The 16,234-nt window shown below is 39.9% G+C and overlaps 1 protein-coding gene across 3 annotated transcripts in view; it reads right to left on the reverse strand.

The window, feature by feature from the left end:
* Positions 1-16,234, reverse strand: part of LOC111328694 (dynein axonemal heavy chain 8) — a 57,881-nt gene that overhangs the window by 19,293 nt on the left and 22,354 nt on the right. For all 3 annotated transcript variants that reach the window (XR_015989823.1, XM_022933177.2, XM_088728138.1), the window contains exons 31-57: positions 15,492-15,655; positions 14,227-14,329; positions 13,719-13,823; positions 13,270-13,431; positions 12,564-12,788; positions 11,952-12,204; positions 11,306-11,404; positions 11,003-11,190; positions 10,839-10,925; positions 10,081-10,188; positions 9,324-9,458; positions 9,027-9,188; positions 8,487-8,733; positions 7,717-7,958; positions 7,212-7,352; positions 6,504-6,738; positions 6,064-6,206; positions 5,489-5,623; positions 5,289-5,411; positions 4,773-4,986; positions 4,060-4,166; positions 3,255-3,541; positions 2,506-2,575; positions 2,019-2,141; positions 1,489-1,619; positions 774-927; positions 226-390 (exon numbers count right to left, since the gene is read on the reverse strand). Coding sequence is in view for 2 of the 3 variants with exons in the window: in XM_022933177.2 (XP_022788912.2) it covers positions 226-390; positions 774-927; positions 1,489-1,619; positions 2,019-2,141; positions 2,506-2,575; positions 3,255-3,541; positions 4,060-4,166; positions 4,773-4,986; positions 5,289-5,411; positions 5,489-5,623; positions 6,064-6,206; positions 6,504-6,738; positions 7,212-7,352; positions 7,717-7,958; positions 8,487-8,733; positions 9,027-9,188; positions 9,324-9,458; positions 10,081-10,188; positions 10,839-10,925; positions 11,003-11,190; positions 11,306-11,404; positions 11,952-12,204; positions 12,564-12,788; positions 13,270-13,431; positions 13,719-13,823; positions 14,227-14,329; positions 15,492-15,655 (4,308 nt within the window). In the remaining variant the exon portion in view is untranslated. The remainder of the gene's footprint in view (positions 1-225; positions 391-773; positions 928-1,488; positions 1,620-2,018; positions 2,142-2,505; positions 2,576-3,254; positions 3,542-4,059; positions 4,167-4,772; positions 4,987-5,288; positions 5,412-5,488; positions 5,624-6,063; positions 6,207-6,503; positions 6,739-7,211; positions 7,353-7,716; positions 7,959-8,486; positions 8,734-9,026; positions 9,189-9,323; positions 9,459-10,080; positions 10,189-10,838; positions 10,926-11,002; positions 11,191-11,305; positions 11,405-11,951; positions 12,205-12,563; positions 12,789-13,269; positions 13,432-13,718; positions 13,824-14,226; positions 14,330-15,491; positions 15,656-16,234) is intronic.

The following is a 16,234-nucleotide window of genomic DNA, read 5'->3' on the forward strand; positions in this document are numbered from 1 at the left end:
GTGGAACAGTGCCAGATAGGTACAAGTTAAAACTCGTTTACCTTGCTTAAAATAATTATTGGTAAATAAAAATTATTCCGCTTTTACCAGTTTTTAACAAGTCTTACAAATGAATCTCATGTATCACACTGTTGAACCGCAGCAAGCCAATAAGAACCCTAAATTATTCCCGACGCTGCACCCCGTTTTGTTTGGGACTTTAAGGACTAAGTAAGTCAAACGTACAGGTGAAAAGCATAAAACCACATGCAGATTCTTTCTGGAGCGCGAGATGAAATAGTTGTACAGATTGTCGTTGGTTGGTGGAACTCGCGGCATTTCCTTCTTCATGACTCCGATGAGGCCTTGAGTTATTTCATCAAGCTCGTCACGAGCGAATAAGTTAGAAACCTGATGATAAAAAAAAAACAATGATGACGCCGCATTTACATCGGTCACTTTCCTTGAGGGTGTACATGGAAAAATGTGACAAGTTTTTCCTTAAAGAGTTCTCTATTCTACAGCCTGACTTGCTCCTTTTGTAACCAGGAGACTTGTCCGGGACTGATATAAATTATTTCCATACTATAACACTTGCCAAGGAAATTGTTCAGGGATAAAGAGAAAGATCTGCTCTGGCGGTTTTTCTATGACAAGTCCAGGTTGAGTTGAAAACTTTTTCCTTACAACTCTATTTCAAGTGCACTTCCCAATGAAAACTCACTACTATCGACAGGACATAAGTTTGAAAATATTCGGAGTAAAGAACACCCTCATCCTAAAACGCGTCCTACCTCTCCGGAAGAAAGTACGTTGTTCAGATACTCCAGGAAACTCTCATCTTTGATCTCATTATCAGTGAAGATGAAAGTGATGCCTTTTCCGTCAGAGCCTGCGACACGGTACAGGTATTTAAGGTCATCCATCAAGTTGCTTACATTGTACGACCTGAAAATTTGACCGACAGATGTCATACGAATTGATTGAGTTCTAGGCCTACTGCAATTATCCTGTGCCAACTGGGGAGAACGATTTGCTCGTTAGCCCCAGTTCTACTAGAGCGAAGCTTGGTGCAAACATCTGCAATGAAGTTGGGTCCTTGGACTGGACTGGTTGCTGTGGTTTGAATCCTCTTGGTAAATCATGCTTTTTTCTTTGTTTGACTCTGGTGAAAAGTAACTAATATGTCTTTGGGTTGTTTAACATCTTCTCGGCCTGAACTAACTTCAATCATTATTCAAACTGACTGGCCAGGGAGTGTCTGCCTCTTCTATTTCTATAGTTATCCCTGAAAGCGAGAGCCTAGCCCGCTCCCTCCCCCCTCACTCTCTTACCTTTTGAAATAATCGTGACTAATAATTCACAACTCTATAATGTGAACTGAATTGGGAAATAAAGTTTGGATCAGTTTTTAAAGAGAATGTTACTTTTGGATTGAACACACGAGGATCCTTAGTCCTGTGCCGTTGCAAAACAAAACCACATCTTAACAGTTGAGTATGGCTTTACCTTGTAAGTGTAATCTGGAAGATTTTGTACCCGGCGATAAAGGAAGCAAGTCTTGTAAGAGACTGTTTGCCAGAGCCTCCCACACCAACAAGAAGAGCGTTGCCACACGGTGTGCGGATAATGCGAGATATCTAATAAAGATAAAGTTTGATAAAGTCTAATAAAGAAAAGTCTGGCTGACGTACAGAACATTGCAGATAATACCTAGATTTTGATCATTCGGATCTGCAATGTCTGGAGCAAAATAAATAATTACACCAAATACAGACAGAGGTATCTTCATCTCAACTAAATTTTCAAATGAAGCCATGTTACAAAGGAGAAACGGCTCTTTTCCAAACGCTAAGCGAACGAAAAGGTTCCATGCATAAGCACGGCCATTTCATTCCCCTGCTTATAAAAATTGTACAAACAGATGTGTGTCATTGTGAACTTAATAGCCGATCCCTTACCTATTAAACCAAAACTGAAAAATTCTCTCGTCTATCGCAAGCCTCGTTTATCTCACTAAATGACAAAACAAAGTTTACCTTTACAAGATGAGTCATTGCATCTTTGAAAAACACCAGATCGAGATGGGCACCTCGAACGGTATCGTTGTACATCGCCATGTACTGGCCCAGCTTCTCATTCAAAAAATCTAACGTCGGCACCTGTACAATATCATTGTCACAATTAAACAAAATTAGAAATCATATGCCTTTCACATTTTCTACACCTTCAAGAACCTTTGGTATTGCAAAAGTCAAGATACTCCTTAACACCTCTCCATACCACTGTGCAATACGAACTACATGTATTTAAGATTTGCATGCATGTTTATCAAGAATTTCGTAATTTGAATGAAATATTTCCTTTCATAGATTTTACCAAAGATTCTGATGTAGTTACATTGGTACTTTATAGTTACATAGCGCACAACAGTGTATTGGAGGGGTTTCACCTTGCAGACGATAAATTGTTGGAGCCGACTAATTGTTGATGGTTACATTTAGCTTCGTGTGCCCTTTATCTTACCATTTCGTAAATCTTGGGTGCATCCAGATCTGCATCTTCAGCTTCCTCTCCTGTCGGTTCTGGTGCATCCCTGAAAAAAAGTTACTATCCATTTAAATCATTTCTAGGCGTTAGAAGCATGAGTTTCGATGCTTTAATCTATATCAGGATAATGCCTACAAGTTCATCACCACATACCATATATGGTAAAGTATAGCGCCTGTATCAAGTGTAAACCTCCTTACTATGTGCTATGTGCTATGTGTTCAAATCGACAGGTGGCTGTAATTCGCTTGTGGAGGTTTTACAATTGATTCTAAAAGATAGGCATCAATATACCACAAACTAAGACTATATGGTAGCAAAATAGTTATAAAGTAAAATGGTGGGTTGAAGCCAGAGCCTGCTCTCTGGAGCCTGCTCTCTTCAATGCTGGTGGAAAATTTAATGTAAAACTAAGCCACAGAGTTAACAACCAAAGACAGCGGCTCTGGTCTTGATAAGCCTCAGCATAGCGAAATGATGAGTACAGCCAGATAAATATTCGGTAAGTGAATAAATAATCAACAGAGTAAATATGACAAATCAAACTACTGAGTAAAAATGAATAAAGAGAGCTAAGGCAAGACATTAAAGTCTTATGGATCGTTACTTTACGGCTCGGACTAAAATAGTCCTTTCGAATTAAGTTAACAATTCCACCCTTTCGACTAAACACCAAATCAGTATCAGTAGATTCACGAACTCTCTGAAGACCTGTTTCTACATACCTGAGAAAATCAACGAAGTAAGGCTCGTCCATCAATTCCTCCACACCTTCCTCGCCCATATGTCCCTCAATTACTTTCGTTACCGTCCTCCCAAACCACTTGCGGTCGGCTTCGTTCGTGAAGCGATCGGCTATCACTCGAGTACACTCATGTTTCCACAACGCTAGAGCAAGCTTCCTAGTGTTGACTTCTTCTCCAGCTACGTTTAGCATGCCTTCCCATATACGTGACAAGTCGCGCAGATTGAAAATGTAGTGGAACTTGGCGGGTGTAGGTAGCATCTTGGCCTAAGAGTCAGAGTGGTTACTACTCAAAACATGGGATGGGGTAAGTTTTCAAGTGATCCAAAACCTCGAAAACTGAATGAGGATCGTGTAGGATAACGAAACTATTACGTATAATGTTTCTCCCTCGTAGGAGATGCTAGCTGACTCCGAACGCTAAATTTTTCAAGTTCATCAACAGTTGCTTGGTACCATTTTACACTCCTTAGCTGAGCACTGCTGAGACCAAATTGCACTCCACTTAGATCAATTACCATTATTTATTTTCATGTAGCAACTTGAAATAGCTTTCAGACTTGAGCTGGGTTTATAAGAAATCCATCGCTGTATTTGGTGCTCTTAATTTGTGCTTTAAAATTTTCCTTGGCTCCCGTACCTCATTCACAATTAGATAATAAACAGAACATCGGATGTCCACACTCAAAAGTTAAAATTCATATATCCACCACAGCCGTTCAAAACCCGACGTATCTAGGAGGTAATAAAATACGAGTCGTCTCACTAAGACGAGAGTTTCTTACTTTGGTTTTCTGCCAAAGAACCCTTGTGCAGGCGACGAGCTTATCGACGATATCACAAACTTCATCTGAGAATCGAGCTGAGCAAAAATACCCGGTACCAATGATACCTAGAATGGAAGGATTGCCGGGTAAGCGTTAGATCACTACGACAATAATTCTAAATAAAATTTATAAGGAGTTAATAATTTCATCAACCACCAGACGCAATGTTAGAAATTAGGTTGTCAATAAAGAATGCGGTAAGGGTAAGTTGTTGAAGATATCAAACTATGCATCGTTGGTAAACTTGGGCGGACTTACTTACACAATCAAATTTTATTTCAGACGTTTATAAACTGCGAAATTAAACGAATTGTTTCTAGTAGGCTTAAGCTAGGTTTTGAGTGTATGAACGACATCTTGACATCATATATCTAAAACGTTTCAATCGTTTCAAAGCTGAATTTTCCTTCCAGGATTTGTTTCACTGACGGTTGATAAAAAAGTGATGCCACTCAATAACTTCCTGTCTGAGTTTTACAAAAGGCGTGCTACAGCCTTGACCAAGCCTAAAAGAAGGGCTCTTAACTGTAAGTTATCAATTCTAGAACAATAACTATAATAGCTGGCTTCAAATACCCCCAAACTCAAATACTATAAGTAAATCATGTTTTATCAAATCGTAAAAATAGCAGTTTAAGTGATCTAAACTGTAAAACGTTAGAGAAACTTACCAAATATCTTATCTATAGACGCATTTGAAGGCAAGGTACAGTTGAAGATGCTAAATTGACGCTTGAGTCGCTCGGGAATATCATTCCTTCCTCCTCCTGGATGGATCATGGCCGCAATATATTGAATGTCCACGATATGTGTGAACTCGCCAGGTTTCTCCAGATTATAAAACCCTTGTTGCTCCATTACTTGACGAACAATCTCATTTGTGACCTAAAACAAACCATCCGAAAGGTACCGTTAAGTGAGAATAGCCCTGGAAAGGGGTGCATTCATCCCGCTATTGTTAGGGAACAAGATTCCCTGTGAAGTCTGACTTCTCTCTCTTTTCTTTTACATTTATTTCTGAAATCTAAGAGATTCAACCAAAGGGCTAGAACAAGCGCGCGGATAAAGATCTCAGGGTGAGGTACACTGAGATGAAATGAGAAGATCAGACGGCACATCTCATCTCTATATAGGTTGCCGCAAAGCTCCAAAACGCGACCTAAAATTAATAGTAGGAACTAACTAACCTGATCACCCCATTCATTTATAATAGGCATATTCACATCGTCGATAAAGCAGGTCATTTTTCGCCCCGCCGGTGGTCCGTAGGTGGTACCCACGCGTTTGTCCACGTAGCTCTCAATAGTGCGCTACAAAAGAAGCAAACTGCGTTCAGAGAAACTATTATTTGGAAACTAAAGATGGATCTGAAACTGAGTAAACTGACCTGAAAGAGTAAAGGTGTGGTGGCAGAAGAGAAGTTGACGCTCTTACTCATGTGCACTTCAGGGTTGTATTTGGCAAGGTAGCCTTTGATCATCACTGTCTTTGCTGTACCCTGTTCCCCAATAAGCAGTACCGCCTGTTGAAAAAAGAACCGAAATTCTTAGTTTAACTTAATGCCAAGCTTTCCTTTTCATATCGGTTAACTAAACCCGAATTTACACCACCAGGTTTTCCTCAACGGGTATTCTCCAACAAGTTTTCTGTTCAGCAGGGTACACTGATTAGTTTATCCATGAAAAGACACCTCGCCAGAAACAGAAATGACGGTTTTTAAACAAGAAGAAATGACCAAACGAAACTTGTTGGGGACGAAAGAGTAGTCAATTCAACTTGAATTGTTCTTTTTTAAATTAATTTTTTAGCATTCGTTCAGCTTCCATCATGATCAGAAAGTAAATAAAATGTTTAAGTTGACTGATCTGGCCGAAAGAGAGCAACTAACAATTGAACTTTTTCGTAAACTGACTGGTTCGACCAGCTAGAGAATTCTTGGGGAAAACACTCGGAAGTACGAACCTTGTTCTGCTTCGCAATAGTTTCCACAAGGAAGCTGGTTCTAACATTGTCAACATTTGGTACTAAGATGGAGGAGTATTCGGGTTTATAATCAGGCGGGTAATTGTACTCTTGTACCCGGTTCAGCCAGTGTTCCCAATTACCTAACAGTACAATTAACAACACCATCAGCTTTGGACTTAAATACCCTGGATCTGAAATACCTATTTTCAACAATATGTTTCATTCAAATGCGAAAAACCCTTTACATCATAAAAAAAGTTAATCATGATAATTTCACCACATCCTCTATTGCAAAGAGATCTGACTGGCTGTAAAACTAATGCCTCTAACAAAACCAAGTTTTGTGCCCGTTTCAAGGTTTTACTATTTCTTAAATGTGTACATCTTGAAAGTTAATTTTTGTGTTATGGGAAAGGCTATCAGTGAGCAGTGCTTACCAGAGTTGTCCACAACAAACTCAAAGATAGTATCCTGGCTTCCTTCGTCGATAGCAGGCAGAGCAAGCTTTCCGTGTTTGACAAGAAACTCCTCCATCTTGGTACGATCTTCTATTTCCAACAGTGCACCCACTCCCCACATAAGAGCAAAAACGAACAGTCGCCTCAAGTGGTCTGCTGTGAGAACACCGTGTTCCTCTTTGTTTGGAATAAGACCCTCCAATATGTCGATACACTGCGAAACGCGAACAAAACAGCCACGAAGTTACACAGTACTCTTCATCAGAAGTGAATAGCGTTATCTTGCCGTGGTACAAATGTTCATGCCTCTCAGCGACCCTTTAAGTTTTGTTTGTACAAGGACGTTGGTCCCCAGCAGTTATGGACTGGACCAGAAAAGAGGAAAAGTGAGGCTAAAACTAACCAACAACGCCATCTGGTGATTGAGCGACGGGCTGCATTTCTTAAACTATGTTTTTTACAGTGAAAAAGGTACAGAGACCTCAAGTTCAAGCAACAGAGTTACCGTGCCTTCTGTCACGGCATCTTTTGTCGTGCTTTGCCAAAAATAGTGTAGCAAGAATAATTTTTCCCCTTCTTTAGAGGCCCTTGAAATTAATAGCCCCCCCCCCCCTACACACACAAACCCGATGTAATTATTTAAGAAATGCAGAGTGAATGGGCACAGCCAGTGGATTGCACATATACCTGTTTGATAACATTACATTCCAAGACCTCCATCTTCGGAGAAAGATTTTGCTTGACGTAAGTGTAAACTTCATCAAAGATACAATCAAACAACGGTTCTAACACGTCATGTTCCTGCATTTCTCTCTTGTTTAGCCAAGCCTGCGTGGGTTAAAGAATCAAACAATAGGTCCACCAGGAAAACTGGAAAATGAGGGCGTTTTGTTTTGGAGAATGAGATTATTGTGGATTGCTTGACAACTAATGGTTAGCACCATGATATGTAGTTCCCCTTAAGGGAAACTGGAAGCAATAGAAGAAATTACAAGGGCGTGCTATACCCCCGAATAGCGTCCGACCGCAATTTAAAATACAAAAATGTATAGTATACTTGTCAGTTTTGTTGGGAACTACTATGCCTGTCTCCCAATTTTTTTAAATACATAGAAGAGTCTTATCTACCAATTATTAAACTGAATCTCTTCTTTTTCCAACAGAGGACAATTGATTGGGCAAAGTGAAGTACCTTGACGATTGGTCTCCAGTCCATAACCGAAGAGCTCATGTACACCATTCCATTGCGCGATACAGTGGCAGGAGAAGCATTATCTATGTTGTGCGGCTCAAACACAACTTTACATTGAGGTGACATAGGGATTCGGTCCCCATTAGCTAGTGTGAGTGTCTTGTTGTCATCCAGAACACTGTTCAGGTTCTCAATCCAAATGGCGTCCACAGGACCATCCAGAACAATCCAAATGTGTTCTCCTGCAACAATGCATTAGAAAAGAAGAGGGCTGATTAGCTGTTAGGAACAGAGTCAATATACTTTCTGAAAGGCTTCTCTTTATACATCGTGGTCGAATAAATGAAACTGAATTCAGTGTTGTCGTTAACATGGGGTGACACATCATCATAATGCGTCAATCACAGCTGTTCACCAACGTGAAGACGTTTGTAATCTCTGATACGCGTAACCATTTAAATTCATCGCCAGAATAGGACTGGAAGTGTGCCATCGAAACGTCGCAGACAATATTATCAGAAGTGGATAAATTGCCGAACTAACGATCATGCTTCACAATTATTATGCACAACCAATCTGTGGTTTCGAATTCGCCAAGGAATATTCTTACTTTTGTTAAAGTTGAACAGATTGGGTTTAACTTAACCGCATTAATATTTTGTCATCAAGTTGAAGATGGTTTTCCACTGAACAGAAAGTACTTGGTTACAAAAAATAGCATTTGTTGTGGGATTTGATCAATACCTGCAGAGAAGCTCGTGAACACAAACCTTTCTTCGCTTTCAGTGTTTTTCGCCACAAAGTAGAGAATATGCCATCTGTCCAATCATTAGTCGCTACATCCAACCTGCCAAACATCTGCGGCGCAGTGATAGCCTTCGGGTTCATGCGCATCTCTCGATGTGGAGCACCACAGTCGCCCATGGCCTTCATGAGGATGCTGATACAAACTGACTTGCCAGCTCCACTGGGTCCCAGGGTCATCATTCCATGACGGACACGCTGAGTCTCGTACAGCTACGACGAACAAACAAGCAACAACGTGCGATGATTAAAAGCACAAAACCTTCTTAACACAAGCAAAGACTGACGAATTTTATCCCAAAATAAAGGCGAATTTCAATATTTTCGCACTGCTTCCATATGTCTCCAAGGGAATCACTTTACTACTGCGGACAAAAACGAGTCTTGATTTATCCATACCAATTGAACATTCTAGGAACGAACTGATCTCAATAACTTCTAAATGAATGCAAGTTCATAGCAACAATTTCAGAGCAACAATTTTCTTTTGCAATACATGTGGATACCTGGATTAATTTGAGTATCCAAGGAGGATGGAAGATCAATCCAGCCTCTTCAACGTGTTTCTGAATCATATCCTCAAGCTCAGGGTACCCAGCCTTGTCCAGGACTATTCCAGGGAACAGATCATTGATCAAGCTCAGAAATAAAGGTTCGTCCTCGTCCACCTAAACACATAAAACCAAATGCATGAACACGCACATGCAGAAGGTTTGCACCAAAATTATTATCGTTAAACATTTTTACCCTGACAAACTACGAACTATCTCGTTTATTTTCAGTTAATATTTCAAGTATCTTACCAGTTTGGAGAGGTTCATATCTCGTAATACTCTCATTACTGTAGTACTTTCACTATCTTGTGGGCTGGCTCGTTTAGCAGCACCCAACGTACGCAGCACTGATAAGATGTTGCGCAGACCGAAGTCGTAGTGAACCTACAGATTGTCAATTGGGAAAATTGTCTTCAGTCTTTTTATCGTTACTATAGACCTAAAATCTGTGAACAAACAAACACGATGAGGTAAAATTATTGAAGCTGCTGGCATCAAAATGAGATTTCTCATACAGCTCTGGTAGCCAATGCCAGTGACACTGAAAGAACCTAATATTTTTTTTTTTTAAATTAGGCAAAGCAATATCTTATCGGAAAGGTTTGGAGAGGAGACTAACAATCACATCATACCAATTTTGTCCCTTTCACCTGGCAGATGAGAAAGGTTTGGTTTGGTGATAACCCACGCAACAAAAGATCAGAATATAACAGCCATTACCAGGCCTAGATTGAAAGATGGAAATATGGATAGATAGATAACTTCATTAAAACAAGGTTTTTCAATCACCCTTAGGGTCATTATCGACTAATTACCTATCTATCTAACTACAATTGCGACAGAATTAAATTTAAAACAACAGATGATGCTTTTCTTGGAGGCTGTGTTATACATTATACTTAAAACTGGGGCAACTGGAGGGAGGAGAGGTTTAAAGGGATTTCTCTGCTACCTAAATATACTCTCTCATAGGGAATCTAAATTTTTTCAACTACGTTGCACAGACCTGTTTACTGAGCTGCTCTTCGCACAGTTTGTAGAGTGTAAAGAATTTCTGAGCCAGAATGACATTTTCAATAAAACCGCAACTGGCAAGTTTCACCCTCATGATGATCTAAAATAAAAAGCATTTTTTTAAAAAAACATGTATGTAGATGAATGGAACCCTTTATTTAAATACGGCATTTTATCAAATTAAAATATACAGCAATATTAAAATTTGGTTTACATAAAATCCATACGCAATACAAGTTATTTATTTACTATTAAAAAGCTTAATGTTCTAGAACTAGTTTTGCTGGTGCTAATAGTAATAGTCCAGCTTACCCCTAAACTTTTTTAGCCAAGTTTCTTCCTTTAAACTGTTTGGAAAATCATTCCAAATCTTTGCTCCGGTAAATGTAAAACTGTTTCTGTAAAAATCTGTGCGAAACGTCGTGCATTAAACTCGTCCAGAACAGTCAAGAGTTGGTCTCTTCGTTACATGTATATATATATATATAACTGCAGACAGTGCACACTGTTTCGACCTATGTGGGTCTCATCAGTGCAGTGCAGACACTGGGCCAAGCTCTGGAATAAACCATTGCCTCGGCGCTACACTTGTGGGACCAAGTGCAGGCATGTTGCCATGTGGGAGTGCTCAAATCAAACTAAGGTGATGAGCTTCGCCCGAAGGCTAAGTGCAATATATATATATATCACAACAAATTCAAATTCAGTGTTTTGAACAAACAAACAAATACAACTAATTGAAGTAAGAACCTGTCTGTCAGGAACCATCATAGCGACTGTGCGAAACTGGACTTTGAGATTCTCTGGTAACTCTTGACGACCTGCATATCCCGGATTCTACGAAAAAAACATGTTTTTTAATTAATCAAGATAGTTCTGACAAAACCGTGGCGGAATCCAATTTATTCACTTACCATGGTTAGAAAAATACCAAACTCTGGGTTAAGATCTACAACATCTCCATCGCTGAACACAAACTGCTTCTTTCGGTCCTTCTTAGCTGTTAGCACAATGTAGATCTGTTGCGCAGCAACTGATAATACAGGAAGCTCGATGCGGTTGAACTCATCGAAACAACCCCAGCTTCCAGACTGTGCTAAACCTACATAAGATAAAGAATCGCACCAAACGTTTGGCTTGATAACGGATTTACTACATTAACATTGATTGTATTGCTCGCGCAATTGTGATCAACAATATCTAATGATTCTTTTTACCTTTGTAAATCCGGCCCAAGCCTCTGAAATCCATCTGATCAGAGCAGTTAAAAACGACCACGTACTTTCCGAGAGCCTTTCCCATGTCTTTTGTTGTTTCTAAAACAAACCAAGCGAATGTCAAGGTAATTTTGGTTTCATCAATATGACCACCGTAAAAAGTTTCAAAGCTGACGTTTCGAGCGTTAGCCCTTTGCTTTGAAGAAGGGTTAGCGCTCGAAACGACATCTTTGAAACTCTTAACAGTGACTAATTTATATAATCAACTCAGTTGATAAAACTAAGACTACCTGGTTATACCCCCCCCCCCCGCCCCACCGACGCAGCACCCCAGATTCTCTAAAAACTATCCCCCTTCAAGCAAATGCCAATTTACAAAAAGTCGAATGGCTAGTGTATAAGTACGGTACAAAGCCATTGGAAAACACCACCACATTCAGAAAATAGGCCACCGTACTGTTAACACAGTTCCAGACCAAATATGTTATACTCATACTTTAACCCCATAACCAGACTAGAAACGGCTTACTCTCTAATATTTTTAGAGGAACCGTTAAAAGGGTGGCTGGCTCTTAGTATACGTCGCGGAGTACATCGGTTTTAAAACTACATCTTTAAGAAAGTAAAGTTGCGCACGCACTCTTACCGGTCTTGCCAGTACCAGCAGGTCCGGCGGGTGCACCACCCATTGACATGCCCAGTGCCTGAGCAAGTGTTATGTAACATCTGTCCGTAAGAGGAGTGATAACGAGCCTGTCTGTACAGCCCAGGAACTCGTTCTGATAGCTGAAGTCGACGTCTGTGATGGAGATAATACAGTCATCGATGTCCTCCTTGAAGTAGAAGCGAGACTGTTTGAGCCACTCAAAGTCTGTCACTGAGCGGATATGCATCTTGACCTGCGATAACAATAGAACAAAGGTCGGTCAGTGCTCGTATACCTTGCGGGCAACCAAATATTCAGACTCGTCCACACACGGTGCGTTATACGATACATTGAGCATTGAGTTATTTTGAGTTTTCGGAAAAAGGGCTATTTCCAAAGCAAAAGAACATTCGTAATTACATCACTTCGAGTTGAATTCGGAGCAACCGATAACAAATCCAGTCAGTAACAGAGTAGAGGGCTTAAACCCGGGATCACCAGATTGCAAGCCCAGTTCCTTAACCACTTGGTTACACTGGCTATACTTATATTTTAACGAAATAAAAAAATATAAAAACGTAAAAAAAAAAACATAAAAAGGAAGAAACTTACCAAATCATCAAAGATGTCTCTCTGGTGTACATGAATCGTGACAAATGTCTCAAACTTGGTCCTCTCCATCTTGGTGAGCTCCTGAGTCGTGACCTCAATCAGTGAGTTCAACAGATTCAAGAACTTCTGGTTCGTCGAGGCCATGACTTTTTTGTCTGATCGCGCATTCTTTAGCGCTTCTTCGGCATCTCTGGTCCAGATCATTTGAATGCCTAATAACCCAACCTACCGACCAGTAACGAACCCAATATAATATCATTATATCTCTAATAACACGCCATAGAACACTCATACAGGTAAACAACGCCTGAGATCTCCTGTACTACGTTATTGAAATTTGCAGCGAAATCAAAGATTATAGAGGATTGTACAGCTGAAAAATGAGAGGATGAATATCCAACAAGATGTCAAAAACAGTGAAAACGTTTAACATTCAAATCAAACATTAGAAATTCCAGTATGAGCTGGGGACTGTGGATATTTCCAATGCAATGTCCATGCACTGCTAAATCCCAATTATTTTTATTTTTTGGATTTTTTTTAAATTTTAATTATCACTGACATCAAGGAAGAAGCACAGACTAAGCATTGTTTTGTGGCTGGAATTTTCTCCAACATCGCATATTGTCATCGGTTACTTTAGCGTCACAAGCTTCAAAACCCCACAGCCGTTAAGATAAAACAAGGACATGCTATAGAGACATACCTGCGATGGAAAATGACCCAAAAAGCTCATAAGCTGAAAGCCGCTGTCGTTGATTGCGTGATAGGCATCCCTGATCACAGCATGAAGTGACTGCATAGCTTGGTTGAGCAGTTCCCCTAGCCACAACTCCACATTTCCTTTGGCCATGACTGGTTTCTCCAGCTGCCGACAAACAAATATGGAGTGTTACGATCGCACTTAGGATAATTGCCATCTACCTTCCTAGCTGCCCAAAGCAATTTTCGATTCAGCATTTCCCAATGGTCCATGGTGTAGAAAACTCGGGTTACCCTCTCAGCCAAGCAAAGAATAGTCAACGATATCAACTTTGAGTTGTCATCAGTTTCTGTGTAGTTTACTTTTTTTTCCCTAGTGGTCACCATAATTAGTTTAGATTTGTTCTACAACCTTACATCGACAGGCGTCCTTTAGAGACGGACCATCCTTACCTGTACAGTCTCTCCCTCGGATGAGATGATGGCTAAGATCCTGTCATAATCCTTCTGATGGAATGCCACATGTTTCACGTTATCAAACACATTCAGTAAATGCGCCTGCAAGATAGAAAAATAAATGTTTAGCATGAATAAGCTAACTGTAAATTCAGCGGCAAAAAGAGATGAGGTAAATTTTACAGAGTGTAGGCAATGATGCGCGACTATATCAGTTTTGCTTCATTACGTTTAGGCATTGGCTTAGAAAAGCTGTACCACCTAACTTGATAACCAACCAGATGAAGAACCCAATTAATCCTAGTCTCAATTTAGTCACTTGCTCTTTCCGACCCCAGACGTCGGTTACCTGTGTTTAATACGGGTTCTCGATTCCGCCTTAAGACAAATATTACTGCTTGAATAAATGTTGTGCCTAATTCACTTTTGTTGCCAAGAAAGCTAATTCGGAAAAGCGCTCGATTCTACTTCCATGATTCGTAAAGAGGAGAGTTGTACGCCAAACCTGTATGGTGTGCGAGTCACTAGCTTGTCCCAAAATTTCCAAAAGCGCTGGATCAGAGACAAAGAAGAAACGGGGAAACACAAGTCGTTTCTTTTCCAGATAGCTGCATGGAAACAAAGAAATAATGTCAGGTCAACAATGGCACATACGTATATGACCATCTTAAGGTTGTTCTTCCAAGACCAACCTCATCTTATATGCAACATTCTTTTACGTACCAGGCTAGCAAACGCTGGAACAATCTGACAGACAAAATAAGGATGTCGGAATCCCTTTCTATATTTAGGAAAAATTTGCAAGACATACAGTTGTCCTCATCGTATGACTGCAGCTGTTTGTTTTGTAAACAAATAGTCTAGTCACAAATAGCAATTATTCATTCTAGATAATTAATTTTTATTTCTTACCTATTACTTATTACTTATATATGTAAATTATGTCAAAGTTTTATGGCACATTTGCATTTAAACGAGCTATTCGCTCATATGCGATATGTGGCTAAATGAAGTTACTTACTTACTTACTTAAATGAGAACGATCCTTCGCAGTAAAGCACTATTTGAGCAATAGTGAAAATCAGACCTGAAAAAAATTTCAGGCCTGTACGGGATTCGAACCACTGACCCCTGCGATACTAGTGCAGCGCTCTACCAATTGAGCTAACAAGCCAACTGGGAGCAGGCCATCAAATTAATTCGATATAAACCCATAGATGATGAATCAAACAACAACAAACATATGAAACATATGTGTGAACTGCGGTTATGAGACGTATATGAGAACGATCCTTCGCAGTAAAGCGCTATTTGAGCAATAGTGAAAATCAGACCTGAAAAAAATTTCAGGCCTGTACGGGATTCGAACCACGGACCCCTGCGATACTAGTGCAGCGCTCTACCAATTGAGCTAACAAGCCAACTGGGAGCAGGCCATCAAATTAATTCGATATAAACCCGTAGATGATGAATCAAACAACAACAAACATATGAAACATATGTGTGAACTGCGGTTATGAGACGTATATATGATTTTCACTATTGCTCAAATAGTGCTTTACTGCGAAGGATCGTTCTCATATACGTCTCATAACCGCAGTTCACACATATGTTTCATATGTTTGTTGTTGAATGGCACATACATTATACTCGTAAATTAATCATAGCTCATTGAAACCATGCGAACAAATTTCCCTTAGCTCCACCAATTTCTTCCTTGCTTCTACTATTTCACCGTAGGGAAATGAAACTCAAAGACTAATATCTCACCCAGTGAGCGATTTTTGACAAAGTTCTAGTTGTTCCAGTAGGTGAGGTAACAGCTGACCCAGAGTGTCGTCACCTACACAACATTGTACCACGGTAGGAGTCTCGTGCGCACGCGTCATGATCTTCACCCATGACTTGTCAATGTTGGCAAATCGCTTGGCCTCCTACAAGCAAAGTAAGAAAGTTCATAAGAGCGGCCGATTAACCGAACAGTTTCAAAGGCTGGAAGTCGCTTTGGAGGTGAATTGGCATTTTTTTTCATGAACTTGTATGAACAGGGACTCATTCAAAGGCAGAATCTGAAAATTAACCTCCCAAAACATGAATTCAAGGTATTTATCAGTATCTATATATGGTAAATAAGCTGGATTGCTGCTCGGCATTTAATTCGATATATTCGATAAGAGATATATAAAAGATTCGATATATTTGATAGGACCCTCGTTTTGGACCTACAGTCAAGCGTTCCTTGTACCTGAGCCTGGTGCGATCTCATCTGGGATGCCAGTGAGGTGTGGACTCCCTTACATAATGGTAGTCTTCGAACAATCGAAGCAGGTCAACTTAGAGCAACAAAGTATATTTTAGGGTTTCCTGAGGCCCTTATTCCATACAAAGAAAGGCTTATTAAACTGAACCTATTGCCAGTGTCGTATTGGCATGAAATCAGAGATTTAGTTTTTTTCTTTAAAGCCATTAATGGCATATATAACATCAATATTACAGAGTTTATTCAGCCCAAA

Source organism: Stylophora pistillata, chromosome 7 (genome assembly GCF_964205215.1).
Source record: "Stylophora pistillata chromosome 7, jaStyPist1.2, whole genome shotgun sequence".
Lineage (NCBI taxonomy): Eukaryota > Metazoa > Cnidaria > Anthozoa > Scleractinia > Pocilloporidae > Stylophora > Stylophora pistillata.